A 20,419-nucleotide genomic window follows, 5' to 3' on the forward strand; every position below is an offset into this window, starting at 1 on the left:
TCATGCAAAAGCGAATGCTTTTAACCATCTGAGTTAAAAACTTTTTAAGCATAGATCAACATTTTAGGTGCCCTAAACTACACATCGTGTAATTAACCATTTTTCAACGAATAAAATTTATTGTTAATTAAGCAAATATTTTTCTTGCATATTGTGTTAGATGGATTTAACATAACACCAAATCTTCCCTTCTCATTAGCCATATGTTTTACTGTCTTCTATCCAATTTTGTTCTTTGCAGTTCTATTGAGATATCAATTGCACTACAAATTATTTCATTAAGCAGTAGTAGGGTTAGTAGTGGCGGAGCCAATGCAGGGGCATGGGGCTCCCTTAACCCCAATAGATTTATAAGTTATCTCTTTAAAAAAATATTTGACCCCTTTAAAAAAAAAATATTTGACCCTTTTAATAAACTTTCAATTACCATCTTCTATTAGAAAAGTGACTTTTCCCATGCTATCAGAAAAGTGACTTTTCCCAAAACCCATTTCTCACGGTGTCAGAAAAGTGACTTTTCCCAGAACCCAATCCACACCAGAACCCAACGATCTCTCTTGTTCTCCAGGTGCGTTCTTCCGTTCCAGCGATCTTTCTTGTTCTCTAGGTTGCATTCTTCCGGCTCGACATCCTTCCTTTAGTAAGTTTCTCTAATCTGAAATTTCATTATTTAGTTGTTTGAGTTTTTAAATTTGGAGAGGGGAGAATTTGAGTGAAAGAGGGGTGGGAAATTTAAAACCATCATAAGAAAAATTGAATCAATTCACTCATGTTAATTAATTCATGTATTGTAATTCTAAACCAAAATGAATGATAACAATATAAGATTTTAACATACGATGATGAAGTTGTAGCAGGAAAAAAAATAAGGCAATCAAATGGAAAATAAAGGAATAAGACAAATTCAATCACATGTAAAATGAAATCTGAATTGCATAATAGAATGGATTGGGGAAGGAGGAGGTCTGGGTATTAGACTTAATACATTTCATAAACAACTAAAAACACTAACATGAAAGAATCCATAAATTATGCTCAATTGATATGGTACTTGAAGTCAACATGGCATGTAGGAAACTGATTATGCAGAGTGATACTGCAAACTGATTTTGCAGAGTGATGTGGCAAACTGATTCTACAGAGTGATGCTGCAAACTAATGCTGCAGATTGATACTGCAAATTGATTCTTAGATTAATTGTGGGTTTATCTTAAGGTTTGTGGGGTTTGTATTGGTTTGTGATTATGTGAACTCTGCTTCTGTTAATTTGATCAAATTTATATTATGTTGTTGACTCTTTTTGGTATTATTTAAAAGAGTTATGGAGAGGTATTTTAAGAGAAAATCAATTGAAGATAACCTCTCACCATCTACAACGGATATTCCTGAAAGTTCAAATGAAAATAACATAGAAAGTATACTGGCAAATCTTCCAGGAGATCCTGGGCTTCGACTCCGGATATTAAAATATGATCCAAATATTAAAGATCAAGTCTGAAGAACTTATTTACAAAGGGAATTGGTTCAACCTCGAACCCATCAATTTCCATATACGTCATTTGCAAGAGTACAACGCAGTTTTAATCTGAAATGGTTCGATGACCTTTCTACTTGGTTGGAGTATAGCATATCCAAAAATGTTGTTTTTTGTCGAAACTGTTATCTCTTCAAGCTAGAAATTCTGGAGTAAGCAAGTAATGCCAATTTTACTAGCAAAGGGTTTCATATTTGGAAGAAAAAATGTCGACTTCGAGTTCATGTTAGAGGTCCTAATAGTGCTCACAACCAAGCTTTACTTCATTGTAAAGCTTTAATGAATCAAAATCAACATATTAAAACAATTATCCACAAGCAGTCGGATCAAGCATGTATTGATTATCGCACTCGTTTGAATGCATCATTTGATTGCATTCGCTTTTTATTGCGATAAGGTCTTGCTTTTCATGGTCATGATGAAAGTGAATATTCAACTTGCTCTTATAGCCGTGGCAAAAAATCATATTCAAATTGGCTCTTTTTTCTGCTTGGTTAATAATGTTGTTTCTATTGTTGGAGCATCATGTAAATGTCAAGACATGGTTAGAGAAAGACAACAAGCCAAGGTTATGGAAGCTATTCAAAATTATGAGCTTCCAAGTGGGCAAGGCTTGAACCAAGAAACTAGTCTTATACGTGCAAGTGATGCACATTGGGGCTCACACTATGTACTTTGGTAAGCTTGATTAATATGTTCTCTTCCGTAATTGAGGTGCTTGAGATGATTGTAGATGATGGTGAAAGTCTTGATCAATGAGGTGAAGCGGATATTTTGTTAAATGTTTTGAAATATTTTGATTTTGTCTGTAGCCTTTTTCTGATGAAAGAAATATTGGGAATCACAAATGTGTTGTTGTCACATCCCGGCCCGGGCGGGACCATTTCCCGAGCCCGCTCCACCACCGTAGCATGATATTGTCTGCTTTGGGTCCTGATCACGCCCTCACGGTTTTGTTTTTGGGAACTCACACGAGAACTTCCCGATGGATCACCCATCCTAGGAGTGCTTTCGCACGCTACTCGCTTAACTTCGGAGTTCCCATAGAACCTAAAGCTAGTGAGCTCCCAAAAGGCCTCATGCTAGGTAGGGATGGGAATATACATATAAGGATCACTTCCCTGGGCGATGTGAGATGTCACAGTTGTCACATGCATTGCAAAAGAAAGATCTCGATATAGTGAGTGCTATGGCTTTAGTCAAAGCATGTAAGCAACAACTACAAGCAATGAGGGATAATGGATGGGATGCTTGGCTTGATAAAGTTTCTTCTTTTTGTGTCAAGCATGATATTGATATTCCTGATATGAATGATATCTTTGTAGCTCGAGGGAGGTCACGGCGTAAGACAAACCTTCATCGCTAACATGTAGATCTCTTTATTGATGTTATTGATAAGCAATTTCAAGAGTTGAACAGTCGTTTTAATGAGACAAGTACATAGTTGCTTCTTTGTATAGCATGCTTAAGCCCAGATGACTCATTCTTAGCTTTTGACATTGAAAAGTTAGTTCGACTTGCACAATTTTATCCAAAAGATTTTTCTGATATGGAGCTCACACTTCTTGAAGATGAATTGAAGAATTATATTTTTGATATGCGTTTGCATAATGAATTTTCTGCGTTGAAAGGAATTAATAGCCTTGCACAAAAGTTGGTGGAGACAAAGAGGGATAGACAGTATCCCTTGGTGTACTTGCTAGTAAAATTAGCATTGATTTTACCTGTTGCGACTGCTTCAGTTGAAAAAGCTTTTTCGGTGATGAAAATTGTGAAGAATCCACATCGTAATAGGATGGGTAAATGAAAGTATATCGATTTTTGAAAGCTATTAATAATGATGTTGTAATACGACGCTTCCAAAATATGAGAACATGTCGTGGACAATTGTAAATGAAAGTATATCGATTTTTGAAAGCTATTTTTTGACCTCATTGTCTTAAATTCCTCGCTCCGCCGCTGAGGATTAGTACTGTAGTATAGATTATGCTCATCCGAGGGCCAGATGGCGGCAAGTTTTATCGACAACCTTAACCTCTGCTCGATCAAAAAACTAATCTCCAACAGCTTCTGCTATTGTCTACAATAATCCAGCACACAAAATAACATTGGATTCATACTATGTGTGTGTCTTTCTTCTGTGCTGGAACATGCTCACCTTGTTTCCAACAGCTGGAGAGTCATGAGATTTAAGAGTTCATCTGATACGTGGGATTTCACCTTTCAGAATTTCCATTTGCGATGCAGAATAACTTGAAAGGTTTAATCTACAACTCTTCCATTCACAACGGGGATCTGCTGATGGTGGAGCTAAACTGTATGGGATCTGGTTTTAAGTGGGAAAATACAGCTCAATGAATTATTTCATTAAACTTCATCTAGTAATTGTGAAGTTAGACCTTATTAAAAACAATGAACAATTACGTGCCATGAATCATATGCTGAATTGAGTATAAATAGCAGGGTTGTAATGTTCGCGATAAAATTTTCAGGGAAGAAACACTATCAAGCAAAAAGTAGTGCACAACTTATTTTATGCTACCACTATTTTCAAATCAATTATAGCAGAGGAAAAAAAATCTTGATTATCGAAACAGGATCGAGGTGACTATCTACAGAATTGTGAAGCCAAAAATAATCAAGAAGAATACAGAGGTGACATGTGGATTCTAGAGTAAAAAGACAAAATTACCCTCTAGGAACACTGGAATTCCTACGCGCTCAGTGGATAATCATCCTACAATCAAGTCAAAAGTGCCCAAAATAGGTATTTATTCAAAACCTATTTCATCCATCCTCATCAAATCTTCTCCACAAGGTAACCCCCAAAACATTCCTTTCAAATTATATTAATTAGCTAATTAATTGATTTATTACCTAATTAATCTATTAATTGGCTAATTAACTACCAATTACACCTAAAAATGCCACAAAGGGCCAGTTACCATCTCTCCAAAGAGGGCTGGCCATGCCCTATATATATTACCCCATTTTCTCTAAAAACCTAAGTTTTACACTCTTATTAAATTCTCTAAACACTTTTCCCTCAAAATTTTAACTTTGGCATCGGAGGTCGTGTGAGGCTTTTGGCCTTGACCAAAGATATTATTTGTTTTGTAGGTGCAATTTTGTCCAAGAAAAAGGAGGAAGAAATTTGCATCCACAAACTAGTGTTTTCATTGAGAGTTGAGTCACATGCTTGTAGAAGACTCTTGCATCTAAGGTTTTTTTTGTTTCTTTGCTTATTTGTAGATTTTTCGTACGTTCTTATTCTTAGAATCTTTATTTCTAAAAATTCTTTGATAAAACGTAAAAGAAAAGTACAATGGCAAAAGATTCGGAAACCTCGACAAATGGAAATTCCAACGTCTAAGGATTAAGACTGCGGTGATCTACAAGGCTCAACATAACAGTAAACGGAATGGCACCCCCACGGGGCACCACCGTGGCAGCCACCTTTCGCAAAACCCATGGCTCCAAGGTCACAGCCCAAGCCGTGCTACTTCAACCTTCAAGGGCCCAAGCCATAGCTGAGCATGCCGGTGCTGTCCAAACCCAACGCGTTGCCAAGCTGAGCCCAAGCCTCACACCCGTGTGCGCCACACGTCGAGCAGCCCACTTCCGTGGCCCAGCTTGCTTCCGCCGAGCAACTCACTTCCGTGGCCTAACCTACTCATGTGGCCTAGCCTGCTCCCGCGGCCCAGCTTTCTCTCGTGGTCTTCCAAGCAGCCCAAATCGGTCCAAGATTGGTTCAACCTTCCTGGCTTCAATTTTCTGAGCCTATGATCAAACTAGGGGCATTTTCACCACATTTCTCTACGGATTTGACATTTCCCAACTCAAATTTCGCACCCCGGAGTCTGGCACACTTCCATTGCTCAAGGAGACGCATTCCTTCCAAGCTTTTCCAACCCAAATGGAGAACAACACTTGTCTTGACAAATCATAGAGTTGACGAGTGCCCTTGCACAGCATACGACCTTGGTGAACCAGCTCTTACAGTGCACTAAGATGCAACGTGTTCTAGACGAGGTCATCCGAAGTAGGACAAGGGCAGACGAAGAACCTCTTCAGCAACGTCCCAACAAATAGCCACCTGACCAGCCACAAACTAAGTGTTCAGGCAGTGTACACTCCCGACTAGGCCATCGAGATAATGTGTACTCCAGTCTTAGCACGCGGAGGAGTATGCACTCTCAACTAGGCATACGAATAAGCATACATTCACGGTTATGGCTACACTCTGAAAGTCAACATGAGTAACTTTTCAGGTGAAATGTTCATTCACGGCTAAGCTCATAAGGAGCATCCTCCACCTCATATCGGAGTAGGTAGCACGACAGACGGAGAAAATTAGTCACTCAATTAGGCTCAAGTTCAATCGGCAGCCTGCGAAGAATTCGCTCGCCTGCTAGGAACGCACCACATGCACTGCATCTACGACATAGATGAGTCAAACACATGGAAGAGTAGCCTAGACCAGTAAGTCACAACTGAGGGTAGCCGAGAGCTCAACTACCCCAATAAAGGAAAATTCAAGAAGAAGTAAAGAAACTCTTGACCAAGCGATTGCGCGATTTCGAACGCAACAAGGTCACCAGCGAGGCACTACAACGGGACATAACCAACATAAGCAGGTCACCTTTCACGTAGGAGATTGAGCAGGCAGAGCCTTCACGCGAGTTCAGCATGCCACATTTCACATTTTTCAAAAGGGATAGAGACCTGGAGAAACACCTAAAGCACAACAGAAGCACAATGATCCTCTATTGAAACAATGACGATTTTATGTGCAAGATATTCGCCACCACTCTACAAGGCAAGGCCCAAGATTGGTTCTACACCCTGCCACCATAATTCATCGGGAGTTTTGACGAACTTTCTTTGGTTTTCACTAAAGAATATTCATCTTATCGCTCGATTAAGAAGAAGTCTGACCATTTGTTCAACGTCAAGAAGAATCCAAATGAGTCGCTTCGTGACTATGTGAAGATGTTCAAAGTAGAGAAGGCAAGGATTTCAGATGCAACAACTCGATAGCTAGAGTAACCTTCCAAAATGAACTTCCAGCAGACCACCCGTTGTTTGGAAACTTGATCATGAAAGAAGGTTTAACTCTAGCAGACTTTTTCGCTTTAGCAGAGAAGCATGCACTTTGAGACGAGGCTCACCAATGCACATTCAAGGACTTGAAGAAGTACCCGACGTCACCTCCCTACTATCCAAACCGGAAGCAGCGGATGACTTATTCACATGTTTGACGGTATCTAAAGCAGCAATAAGCTCTACCATTATACGAAAAGAGATGGGGGCTCGACTACCTGTATTCCACAGTTCAAAAGCTCTCCTTGATGCTGCCAAAAATTCAAAAGCTAACTTTGGCGACAGTTGTTGCAACCCGGAAGCTCATATTTTACCTTCAGATGCACACAGTCATCCTCATGACGCACTATTCCGTCTAATCCAGATGCACGACAATAAAAGTGTAGACACAGGCAGATGCAAAGTTTTCTGACGAATGCAACAACTTGGCCCAAAAGGCGCTCTAAGGGCAGACGAACATTAGAAGAACATACTCGGAAACAAGTTTTGTCCTCGTAGTCCCAAAAGATCCTACATAAGAGCAACATTTACCGGTAATTGAGCATCTCTTGCTGTGTGTAAAAGGACAACCCAACGATGGCTCCACAGCTTTCCCTACTGCGCCTTCACGCCTAGCCTAGAAGACGCACCAGAACGACCCAAAGACACCTCGGAGGTAGCCGAGCATGCCTAGCCGCGCCTGTTTTAACCGATAGAGACTTCTGACATTTGCCTGTCGACGACGCATCTAACTACAAAGGTTCGGGAGCAGGCATGGTCCTTGTCACCCCAGACAGCTTGATGCCCGAGAAGTCGATCACTCTAGACTTCAAAGCATCCAACAAGACGATTCTCGACTGCCTCAAGAAATCTCTCACCGATAAAAAAGGAAAATAGCCAGACGAACTCCTTGATCTATGGGCATATTGCACCACCAAAAGATGAGCAATTGATGAAACTATTTTTTCTTTAGCATTTGGCTTAGAAGAAATCATTCATCCCAATGTCATCAAACCGAGTATCAGCACTCCACTGCCAAGCATTGAGCAGAACAGTAAGGAGATGGCCACAAGCTTATATCTGGCAGAGGAAAAACGTGAACATATCATTACCCGCATCGTAGTCTACCAGCAGTAGCTCTTCTCCAGCCATAACAAAAGGGCCAAGATCTGACAGTTCCAGCCCAGAGATCTAGTCCTAAAAGCCTTCATTATTACTCGCAGAGAAGTCTCCAATAAGATAAATCCCATATGGGAAGGTCTATACAAGATCAGTAGAGTAGACATTAATAGTAGCTACACCCTTGCCACCATGAACAATAAAAAGATCGAAACATAGTGGAATGCCTACAATTTGAAGAAGTACCATACGTGACCTCCCACTACATCAAAGCGCGAAGACTTAAGTAGCTCAGTGGGCACTACTTCATAAGCTGATGACTATCTAGTTGTTATGCAGCTCCTACCTTACACCTAAGTTCTCGTTCGTTTCACTCGTTTTTCAATGAGGAATTCAGAAGTAGTTTATAACTTGGTTCGGCTGCATGCTTACAACAACGGATCATTTCTGCACTTCAATAGAAGACTGCGCCCTTCTTAGTGACTTATCGTAGAAATTAAGCCCCCTGAGGGACCAACCATGCTCTCGAGTGCGATAGGGTAAACCAATTCCCTAACACTTATTTGGGTCTGCTCTCCAGTGCGAGAGGATAAACTAATTGCTCTCTAGTGCGAGATGGTAAATCAATTCACTAACACTCACATGAGTCTGTTCTCCAAGGCGAGAGGATAAACTTACACTCTGAATATCTAGACGTGGATGAGCCGGGCTGCCCTGGTATAACTAAGTGCACGATGGCTTGTGCCTGGATTCCCAGAATTAGCCACAATGGCCTTTTTCAAGGCTTAGCTAGCTAAAGGATTTTGGGTTTCTTGGCCTAATTCGCAGGCAATCAGGCCCTAGAGACGAAGGGGGCACATTGTGCAGTATGCCCTACAGACGGCTGCCCTAGAACCCTAAAGCTGCTACTGAGTGCACTAAGGTAGCCTACGGTTTCCAGAAAATTACCTAGGGCTTGCCCTTCGAGTAGTAAAGCCATGTTGGGCTTATACAACCATACATTTTTGTGAAAGGTTAAACAAGCTAGCGTGTATATACGAAGCTTTATTTATTGCAGACATGCTATGTAGTCGATAAGTTTCACCTCTGCCAAGCTACGCAACCTACGGAATTAGAGAAAGCCAAGGTTAACAGCCTAGTGGTCACGCAGACTTGTCTACTTCTGTAAGTAAGGTGTCCGGCTGCCGACCTTATAGCTAACAACTTTGAAAAGTTCTACACCAACACCTACAATTGCATAAGCTACGCGGCATGTCTGCTTATAGAAAATTATCACGCCTGCCATTGGTCTATAAAGTCTAAAGGTTAGGGCATGAACAAAAGAAACAAAGATGGAGAAAAGCGAAGGAAACAAGTTTATTAAATTTTCTAGCAAAATTGATAAACGACTAGCAAAGACTGAAAGAGTTCAAGCAAAGCAAAAGCAACAAGGAACACAAAGAAAATCCTAAAGACTAGCTAGAAGACTACTCTTCAACAACTTGGACACTCCACGACTACTCGGTCGCCACACCTTCAGCAGCCATGACATTCTCAGCAGCTGCATTATCCGGCGCTTCACCCCTGGCTGCTCTAACCTGGGCATCAATCTCTCCGAACACTTCACCAATAAAAGCCTCAAAAGTAAAAAAGCAAGGCTTCCGGAGAAATAAAGAAATAAGCATCCATGTCTTCAAGCAGATTTAGTTTCAAAAACGCACAAATCTCAGCAGCCTTCCCAGAAGCAGGCTTAGTGGATTTCTCACGACTACCTACGTGAGCAATCTCATCCTTCCCAGCAGGCGAATCAATCTTAGCAGCTGAAAGAATGGGCCTTAGCACCACTTTAGCAGCAGAGTCTACCTTATCGCTCTTCATAATAACAAGCCTATCCAAAGGTGAACAAGACTTAGCTCCCAACAGACATCTTGGTACAAACTTCGACACTGGGGGCATGACAGGACCTCTACGCTAAGCAATCCTATCAGCATTTGTACTAGCCATTCTCAACATGGCAGGCGCCACAGGCTCAGATCTAACAACCTCATTTTTCTTCCCATTAGAAGAAGTCATGTCAATAACAGGCTTTTCGGCAGCAGGCGGACCCTCATGAGCAGGGGATGAAGTTTTCAGTTCTTTTCTTAACCGACATCTCTTAAGCAGGCGAGGAATATCTCTTCTTTCTACCTTCATTCATAGTAGGCTCCACAACAGCGATCAGATGAGCCAATGCATCCACCTTGATCCTTTTTACCTCATCTCTTAGGAGTAGCCCACTTTTCTCCCGGCGAAGAAAACTAAGCAGCCAACGCCATTCATGGTACTCAGCAAGGGAGCTACCCATATTGGCTTTTCCTTCATTTTTTCTCTCGGACTAGCAAGCAGAAGGCCTGCATGCCCATCATTCTAACAACTCATGAGGCCTGCGACCTCCTCATTTATCTCAGTCGCCGCCCTGGCTCGTGTCAAGTGCAAGAGCCCAAAGGACATAAGCCATGCGGCTCTTAGCACTGCACCCCAGTGCTTCAATTTGCAGCCCTAGCCGCACAAGCTTCCCTTGGCTCTAGCTAAGCCAAGCAGCCTAAGCAGTGGTCTCTGCCACAACACCTCATCGGCCCATGCTAAGCTGACTCCTGGCCCCTACGAGCCGACATGCTGCACCACCCCAACGGCTGCCCCATGACAACAATATCCAAGAAGAAGACGAGAAAAATTAAAATTTTCTTACCTTGGTGTGGCGCGGAGAAGATGAAGCAAGCAACGAAAGACGATCCTTTGCAAGGGCAAGATGTAGAAGATTGCTAGAGGAAGGGGAACAAATATCCTCTAAGCTCTCTCTCTCTTGTCGGGTGGAATAAATCGTTTTCCAAAGTTGATTTAATAATCCACTTAAGGTGGACTTAAATATGCTTTGAGAGAAATTTATTTCCCTTTCCTAAAATGATCTAATTTCAAATTAAAGAGAAAATCTACATCAAAATAGGAAATAATCTTATGTTTCCTAAAGCAAGAAGATCTCTACACCTACTGCCCTTTCCTACGAGCAACCCAACATGTGTGGGGGCATTTATGGTGCCAAAAATAATCAAGAAGAATATGGAGCCTCATTTGCACTGCGCATGCCATTGGACATCAAATCTTCCATTGCAGACAACCCTATTCGCTGTCCTCTAAATGGCAGTTTTCTTTCCTACAAGCAGCAACAACAACAACAACAAAGCCTTTTCCCACTAAGTGACAGTTTTCTTTCCTACAAGCAGAATCGTTATATTTTAGCTTCACATTTACGTATATAAACAGATACGTAAGGTACCTTCCTATACAAGTAAGTCAATTTTGATTCCGGTAGCTGGATGTGAGATCCTAAGCTTGTATCTTTATTGCTCACCTTTTGTCTTTCAGCACAACTGTAATCACTGCCACTATATTCTGGAGAACTGTAAATGGCAAGAATGGAATACCCACCTGATTTTCGCTGTCCCCATGAAAAGAAGCGCCGTCACAATAGCGAAGCAATACTCTATTCCAGTTGAAAAAAAAATATGCAATCCCATTCCTAAACATGATAAGGATCAAGACAGAAAAAAAGGAGACGCAGGTATCGGTTTAACATTTGAGTATTATGTTTGAGGAGAAAACCTGGATTTTTTTTCAGCCGCGTTTCTTTGTATTCCAGTAAATGCTATCTCTGTTTCCATGCGTGCTGATGATCCATACGCTGAATACTGTCGGTTAGAACAACTTCTGATGTCGTTTCACCATGCTCCTCCCTGCCACAAAAAGAACGAGAGAGAGAGAGGGGGAGAGAGAGAGAGAGAGAGAGAGAGAGAGAGTATAACTAAAAGGAAAGATGAACTCGTAATCTGATTATTTCAGTCACAACATGCTCTAAAGTGTGAGTTTCTTCTCACAGACCTGAAGGTGAATGAGCCAACTATTCGCCCCCAATCCATATCCACGATGCAAATGATAAGCAGGTACTGTTCCATCCAAGCAGACTGCAAGAGCGAAATTTACCAAAATAAAATTGGGACATTACTCAAAATAACAAGAATTAACTATCATTAATGACATGGACTAAGAACTGTGAAAATTCTTTATATATCGTTGTTTAACAAAACTTTAAAAAAAATAAAAAAAAGAACTGCGAATTTTCTTGAATGCATCAGTGCATGCATACCTGCTCCTTTGGCAGCAGCTCCTTCGATGAGGGTTAGCCCTACCATCAGTATGCCATTTGCAGCCTTGGAGGTTCCTCCATAGGTCTTCAACAAGGGCTTTGCTGCCTCATGAAAACAAGTGCTGTCACAATGCCTACACACAAGAACTTCTCCATGGCTCTCCTCTGCCTCAATTTCTACCCCACTCAAACCTTTGAAATCATGGCTATGAAAACGAAGCTCAAAACCTAAATCGGAAAGGTTGGGAATGTACGTTAATCCTTGATTAAATCTTACACATCTTTTAATAGGATTCAGCTTTTTCACACAACTAAAGGTGTAAGTAGTTCGTTAAGGACAGAGTGTTTGCCAAGTCATGTATGTAACAATCACACTGATTTTGATAAACAAGACAATCAAATTCCTATCAATCTTCAGATATTTTTCAGGGTCAATTTTCTCTATGGCGGGATCCCACTGAATTGTAGCTGGATTGGCTACAACATGGACTACATATCGTCAACGATATGCATACTAATATTGTGGAGATTTATCGCCATGTTTCCGCTTAATTAGGAAGAGACACTTAACTGGGATAATGGAGATTTGATTGTGCCTACTTTACTGAGATACGTCTCTTCTTAATTTTGCAAGAGCAGATCCTACTCCAGCTACTGATGAACGGATTCTGCTTAAGAATTGGCTCCATTTTCTCTATACATTTGGTATACAAAATACATATATAGATTATGGTTATGTAAAAATACAAATCACCCCTGAAACATGTACATGAACTACATGACAATGGCCAAGTATACGCATCCAACGCTAAATATCATCATACTTCCAGGTACACTGCTTGAATTTTGTGCCCGGTAGAGTAGGGGGAAATTGTGTCCAGACCATGAACGGAGATTGACTGTATTGGAGACAAGGAATCAGGTATCACCACACTAATCATTATTCTCACCATGGAAGAATGAGAATATTCTTCAATCATCTGCAGGCGCTCGTTGAACAATGCGTTGGCATTCTCCTTAGTCATATGTTTTACTGTTTTTTATCCAATTCATTCATTTGTTTTTTGGTCTTTGAACTTTGGTAACAGAATTCTATTGATTTCAGTTTAGTTATTTCATTAAGCAGAAGGGATAGTATTATAGTGCAGACAACACAATACAATTACCATGCAAATAATCGATCAAACAATGCTCATTTGAGAGCCAAATGGCGGCAAGTTTCATCAACAACCTTAACCTCCGCTCGATCAAAATACCAATCTCCAACAGCTTCTGCAATTGTCTGCAATAATCCGTCACATTTGTAACTTTAGATATCTCTGAGCCCTACATATAATGCGTGTGTTTCTGTTTCTGTTTGTGTGTGTTGGTAGTTAATACAGGCTCACCTTGTTTCCAACAGCTGGAGAATCATGTGAAAACCATTCACTTTGCCCCGTTTGACAGTGCGCGAAACATGAATTTATGAAAATCCCAGTTTGATTAGACAACGAGAATTGTTTTACTGCATTCAGCATTTGATTCCTGAATCCTGTTCCATTCCAGAAATATAATGTCACAATAGTTACACGGTTTGTTTCTGAAATTCTGAAGCTTTTGCAAGATTTAAGAGTTGAAAAAAATTCCTTGTTTGTGGGATTTCACCTTGCAGAATTTGCATCTGTGATGCCGAACAACTTGCAAGGTTTAATCTGCAACTGTTCCACTCACTGCGGGGATCTGCTGATGGTGGAGCTAAACTGTTATAGATCTGATTTCAAGTGGGAAAATACAATGAAATTAATTTTTTTAATTAAAAGTCCTTTAAGAAAGTCTCAATTAAGACATTAAAATGAATAATGAATAATTACCTGCCATGAATCATATGCTGAATTGAGTATAAAGAGCGGAGTTATAATGTTCGCAATTAAGTTCTCAGGAAAGAAGCACTGCAAAGAAAGAAGTAGTGCACAACTTATTATGCTACCACCTATCTTCAAATTGAAAACTGCAAGTGGAAAAAAATTGATTACCGAAGTAGGGTCGAGGTGACTAGTACAGAATCGCGGCAGATTTTCTCGCACCCCCTGTGATAATCAAAGGAATTTACATAAGCGCACATTAGAATTCCTTAAAATGTTGCCAGGATTTCAGAACAATAAATTTCAAGTTAATAACATATTTACCTGCAAGCTTACAACACCAGTATAAATATCCCTTAGTGTGCGCCCACCGGAGATGTCAACTCTACAATTCCATACAGGGTCACCGAACAAAATCAAAGTGTTTATAACTAGCTAGTAAGTACATGTCTGCATGTAAATAATGCAGCAAAAGAGTAAAGGCATTATAGATAGTACTACTCACGCGTCAATAAAAAATCCGCCATCACTCAAGCACTTCACCCTTGTAGTTGTGGGAAATAAGCCCCGAAATTCATCACAGTGCAGAATAGATGACAGGCCGCCGGAAGAGCAACCAAAAAGAAGAGCCTAATGTATGATTGATTAATATGTTGCAAGAAGAGCCATAACATGGGAACAGGAATAGATCTTGAGGATGATAAAGTATGTTGTACCTGATTGGCGTCGCACATGCCCTTTGACATCAAATCGTCCATTGCAGACAACCATATCCGCTGTCCTCTATATTGCAGATGTTCTTTCTAAAATGCAGAATCACTATATGTTAGCATCTGATGTACACGAAATGTATAGAAATATTTAGGGTCCCTTCCATATTATGGTCACGATCACTATTTTGTGCAAAAAATGCAAATGGCAAGAACTTCCACCAGACCTTATTTTCGCTATCCCCAGAAAATGAAGCGCCATCACAATAGCGAAGCAGTACTCTATTCCAGTTGAAAAACTCTACAATCCCAGATATGACAAGATAAGGATCAAAACAGCTAAACTAGAAAGAAAAAAAAAAAAAATCAGATCCATTAAGTTTGTGATCGAAAACCAGGATTTTGTTCAGCTTGATTGCTTAGTATTCCAGAAAATGGCATCTCCGTTTCCATGCGCGTTGATGATCCAAATGGTGTAAACTTGCGGTCAGAACAGCTTCTGGTATCGTTACACCATGCTCCTCCCTGCATCAACAAGGAATCAAGCAGGCTACTTGGCTACCAATCAACTAAAAGAAAACGTGTCATCTGAAAACTTCAGCCTCACAACATGCTCTGAAGTGTGAGTTTCCTGGAACCATCTATATGATGTAATTATCCCTATAGCGATAATTTTCTGATTAGTCTCACAAACCTGAAACTTAATGAGCCAACTATTCACCCCCGATCCATATCCGCGGTGCAAATGATACGCTGGAACTGTTCCATCCAAGCATACTGCAAGAGCCAAATTCACAAGGATGTAATGTAGCCCAAAAAAAGGAGACAGAACTTAGATAACAAGCATTAGAACGAATAAGAATTTATGAACTGTGAAAGTTTTAGAGTACATCAATGTATGACATACCTGCTCCTTTAGCAGCAGCTCCTTCGACGAGGGTTAGCCCTACCATCAATATCTCACTTGCAGCCTTAGAGCTTCCATAGGTCTCCTCCCACAAAGGCGGCACCGCCTCATTGATACTGTTCTCCACAAACCCATCAGCCCAAACTCTGGAAACAAGTGCTGCCACAATGCCAACCCACAAGAACTTCACCATGGCTCTCCCCTGCCTCAATCCCTCTGCCACCCAAACCTTCGAAATACGGCTATAAAAACGGAACTCAAATTCTAACCTGATAAAAGATTCGAATGCACGTTGGTCCTAGGTTAAATCAGAAAACTTATTGAATTATTACTTCACTGTGGCCAGCTTATCACAACACAAAAGGAAATAAAATTTAAAAGAGAAAATGAATTCTTTGGGAGTTATTCAACTAAAGTTGCCCAGAAATGGGAAAAACAAAGAGATCTAACAAAAGATCGGAGTTTTCGAAACGAACACTTTAAGTCCTCTTCCAATCCACCATGGTAAAAACTAGTAGAGGATGAGATTGTTGGCTGTCCCACATCGCTGAGGGGAAGTAAAAAGAAAGAGTTAGCAGAAGACAGATTCATTCCCTCGAATGGCGACCAAAATATTATATTATATAAACACAGAAGTAAACATAGTTAAAAACCAGTTTCAATATGCAGAAACATTGATTAAACAAAAGTGAAAATACAAAAATGACAGCATAGCCGACAGGGAGAATAAGCATGCAACAATAGTTGAATTCATAACAACAGCTCATATGGTTTATACGTTGGATTTATTCTAATATAAATCAACCTTAAATGGTCTACAACATATAATAAGAATTTAATATTGGATATTAATGTAGATGTTGTGATTTGATCTCTTAATAAGATATCAATTTTATATTAGGTGTCTTGTAATACAAATTAGATTGATAGAGTCCTTGATTATACCTGCAAACCCTAGACACGCAACAAACGCTTCTCATAAAGTAGTTGTATCTAGCCAGGTGCTTTGTAGAAGATTTTGGTGTTGCCGCAACCTACATACTCTTCGCTTGGTCTCCAATGGCTATCGCTTCAAGCCTTTAAAGCAACTCTCACTCTAAAACTGAGTTCTAAACCCCCAGGAACAAATTTGAAACCCTAGGGAACAAATATACCCAATGAGATCAGAATTTTCATCAGCCAACTTGTCCCAATGACACTTGTTGGCTGCAAAAGAGATCTAGCCAAATCAATAGCCAGAAATTGACCACCATTAGACAGGTGTCAGAAAGCCCATGTGAGCTGTCTTAATTTGTGTGCCTACATAACTCAAAGTCAACGCTCTAAACTGGCTAGACAATCAAACTAGTCATAATGCAACACAAATAAAGATATGAAATGCACATGCATGAACAAACCTTTGAGTTGAAATGTGCCACTTCTCGAACATTTACTCCAGCAGCAACATCCCATAATCTGAGCATATTCTAAAGCTAGATTGAGTATGTGTGATGGTTCAATAACAGTATTTGACAAGAAAGCCAAACACTTAAAGCTAGACTTTGCATAATGTCATTTGTTCGCAAGACTCGAAGCTTGAATCATGTTGTCATAATTTTGTCACTTACAGCTAACTAATCCATGTGACATTTGTATTGTTTCAGGCTGTAATTGATCAATGTCTTGTCAACTCAGCAAGCCGTAGCGGCTTAGTTGATGTTGGGACAATGGTTTTAAGTTAATTTGATCAACATTGCATCTTAATTAGAATACAAGGGATAATCTTATTGCCCATAGATTGTTTTAATTAAGATGACATAGTATGGATTTTATTTCATAGGAGTTTGTGGAAGCTTCATCTTGCCCGTAGGTGTTGAATTTTTTTTCATGAAGTTAATTCTTGTGACATATAATCCAGTACTAGAATAATTTGCTTGCTTGTACGTGTAAATTAACCTAGTTTCATGAAGTTTTATTGGTGATTAAGTTTCATGTCTTCAATTACAAATATTTCCACTATGAGCCCCATTATAGGTTGTGGTTTAAGGCATGAAATTAGTTGCATCATGATGTATTTTTATCTCTTCATGAGACTTGTTGATGCAAAGTATTGGGCCCATGAAGGTTAATCAAGAATTGCTAAGGTACGCATTGTTTAAGTATTATGTTGTAAATCTTTTCAATTTGAACTATGATATCGGTTTAGAGGATAAAATTTGACTACTACAGCTTCCTTTGAACATCAAAATTGAAATGATATGAAATTGAATTTGTTATGGATGCATAGATTCATGATAGATGCACATAACTATTTCTGGCAGATTGTATGTCTTGACTAAAATTGGATGAATGACAAGTCTAATGGTCACCAAATGACCTGAATTTTTTATATGTTCTACATATGCATGTCTACTAAGTTTCTGAAAATTCTCGTAATTTTTTGCCATGTATTGTTATTATGGTGAATTTACTAGTAACCCATGCTGGTATTGACAGTTTTGCTGACAGATTGTGTTGGTCTTTTGAGAAGTCACTTTAGACTACTATTTTGATCTAAAACGACTTTATATTTTTATTTTATGAAGATTAGTATGTCTAGTTTGATCTATATAATTTTGGTAGTGACTAAGCTTATGAATTAATTATGGTAAATTCTAAAGTAAGTGTAACTTATTGCTGAAATTCTGTTTGACAACTTTGTGTTTGTTTTGGTATCTATTCTATTATGTCTAAAATATGAAGTAATTTTATTTTGGTATATCTTTGAAAGAATGAATTAATGAGTGTTTGCTCAAGTGGGAAAATTAGTGAAAGAAAATTGGTCTTCACTCATTAACTTATTTGTAATAAATGTATAAACTCTAAAAGCATAGTGGGAGTTGTTCTAAAGTTTTGAGCATTAAGTGGACTTGCATAAATCTATTAAAGTGTTATTCTATCTTCCATGAACATTTGGTTGCATGAATGAGTACTTGGTGTATGTGTATATTTTTCATGTTACTTGCAATCATTTGGATGCCTTGATTGATTATTTGTTAATCTTTATAAAGAATTTTGAGGCTCAAGGGGACTTAGCATAAATATAATTATTAATACAAACAAGATGGTTGTTGGATGCCTGATTTTGCATAAACAACGGTGAATGTCTTAGATTTTACTTTTCATTGAGATTATGTTATTTAATGTGTTAAGGAAAGATAATTTTGTAGTGAAATGCATTAATTGCCTCAGTAAGGGTGTTCCCACAAGCATATTTTAAAAGTATGATTTAAGTATTAATTTGCAAATTAAGTAACGATGTTGCAGATCAATGGGACCTTGAGTTTCATTTTAGCCTTACATTTGCAGATGACCTATAAGGTATGTATGATTTTTGAATCCATGTATTCAATCTAATCTTCGGTTGGATTCATTGAGTCACATTTTTATGTGTTGGTCAATTATCAAATGACTATATATCTAATATCAAGTTAATCAAAAGAACTTGTTATTGGCACTCCAAATTTCTCATTCTACACTCCAAACTTTCTATATTTAGAAAGAAAAATACACTTGTAAGGACTGTAGAATGAGATTTTTGGAGTGCCAATAACACTTCCCTAATCAAATTGTATTTTAAATCATAATGGAAGGGTTAATCTTCTTGCTTGTAGGTGTGGACTAATTCTTTTGGTTCGGCTTAAAATTGCATGACATGATTTATATGTTGTATTAGTTGTGAGGGTTTTTTCGTCTTGCTCATAAGTGTTGGAATTTTTCTCACACAAGTAACTAATATGGTATATGAACTAGTGTCAAAAACTTGTTAATTCATCTTGCTCATAGGTGTGGAATAATTATGTTTTATGAAGTTTTGTTTGCAACTGCAATAAAAGTTTACATTAAGGATGACCTGAGATGATAAAAGTTGAGACACATTCAGGTAATTAAAGTTTATCTATGTAATCATAATTTGACGGTGTTTCATGTGATGAGGATTTTACACTACAAGAAAAGTGATTATTAGGGGCGGAAAAAAATAATTGCCCCAATTAATTGACATTTGAGGCGGATTTAGTGAAAATGCAGATATGCATTAGGGGCGGATTACATGCAAACTAGGGGCGAATTAAATTGCCTGCATTAATTTAGGGACATTAGGGGGCGAAAATATTGGCCACAACTATTTATTTTTGTGTTTTTATTGAAAGAAAAAAAAAAACTTTATTTTCTGTTGTAATTCAAAATTTTATATTATTAAATGTAGAGTTAGCACGTAATCCAGCTTCTAACTTTTAAAAACCCTAAATCGCCTTTTACATTCCCATTTCTTCACTTTCTCAACCACGTTCCTTCACTTTCTCCACCACTTTCTTTCTTCTCACCAGCTTTCCTTTCGTTCTTCCTTCTTTCTTCCGTAATTCTTTTTTTCCTGGTCCAAGCTACTTGATTGAATCGAAGACTAGGAGATGATTCAGGGTTTCAAAAAATTTGAGATTTTATTTTCTGAGTTCCCCGTTTCTTTCCTCGTGTTCATGAAGGTAACAATTCCCACTATTTTCCCTTATTTATTTGTTATTATTTTATAAAACTTATACTTGTATATATTTTGTTTGTTACCAATGAAAACGATCAAACCCAGGTCTCTCAGTTTGGGCTTGGACATTTCCATCTTTGTTTTTGTTTGTAGGTTTTGATTGGTATTTCATCTGGGAAGGGTGACTGAGAGTGGTTGCTCATTTCATATTGGTGAGTAATTATTTACATATTGTTATTTAATATTGCATCTTTTAGTTGGGTTTCGTGTGTATAAATTTATTGAAAATTTTGTAACTTTTTGTGCTTTGACTCTGCAGGGATGACGAAAGACAGACATGTAATCTACATCAGTTGTTTGTTCGGATTAGAGAATGGGTCTTCATTAGATTTAGTTTTAAATTTTGTTCAAAGCCTTATGTACACTACTGGATTTGTAGTTCAAATATCAATCTGTCATGTTCATGTATGTTTTGTATCTAATGAAATGAAATCTGAATTTTTTTCCCCATATTTGCTGGTAATAGCTTCTTCTGGTTTTTGTTTATCAAGTTCTTGTAGGTTATTAATTGT

At 38.8% G+C, this 20,419-nt stretch overlaps 2 protein-coding genes across 2 annotated transcripts; one reads left to right on the plus strand and one right to left on the minus strand.

Annotated features, from left to right (window-relative positions):
- Positions 1-2,723: 2,723 nt before the first annotated feature.
- On the plus strand, positions 2,724-3,341 carry LOC137745533 (uncharacterized). The gene is made up of 2 exons (XM_068485495.1): positions 2,724-2,877; positions 2,995-3,341. The coding sequence occupies exons 1-2, from the start codon at positions 2,724-2,726 to the stop codon at positions 3,339-3,341; spliced, it is 501 nt and encodes a 166-aa protein (XP_068341596.1).
- A 9,736-nt stretch (positions 3,342-13,077) lies between these two features.
- On the minus strand, positions 13,078-15,551 carry LOC137746172 (pectin acetylesterase 12-like). Its single transcript, XM_068486252.1, has 12 exons — positions 15,353-15,551; positions 15,140-15,222; positions 14,841-14,970; positions 14,673-14,746; positions 14,452-14,538; positions 14,241-14,365; positions 14,060-14,120; positions 13,907-13,960; positions 13,745-13,822; positions 13,539-13,644; positions 13,283-13,425; positions 13,078-13,176 (listed from the first exon to the last, which is right to left on the minus strand). Exons 1-12 carry the CDS (start codon positions 15,543-15,545, stop codon positions 13,087-13,089), a joined length of 1,224 nt encoding a protein of 407 aa, XP_068342353.1. The 5' UTR covers positions 15,546-15,551; the 3' UTR covers positions 13,078-13,086.
- Between the last annotated feature and the right edge of the window lie 4,868 nt (positions 15,552-20,419).

The sequence above is a fragment of the Pyrus communis genome, chromosome 9 (assembly GCF_963583255.1).
Source record: "Pyrus communis chromosome 9, drPyrComm1.1, whole genome shotgun sequence".
In the NCBI taxonomy this organism is placed as follows: Eukaryota; Viridiplantae; Streptophyta; class Magnoliopsida; order Rosales; family Rosaceae; genus Pyrus; species Pyrus communis.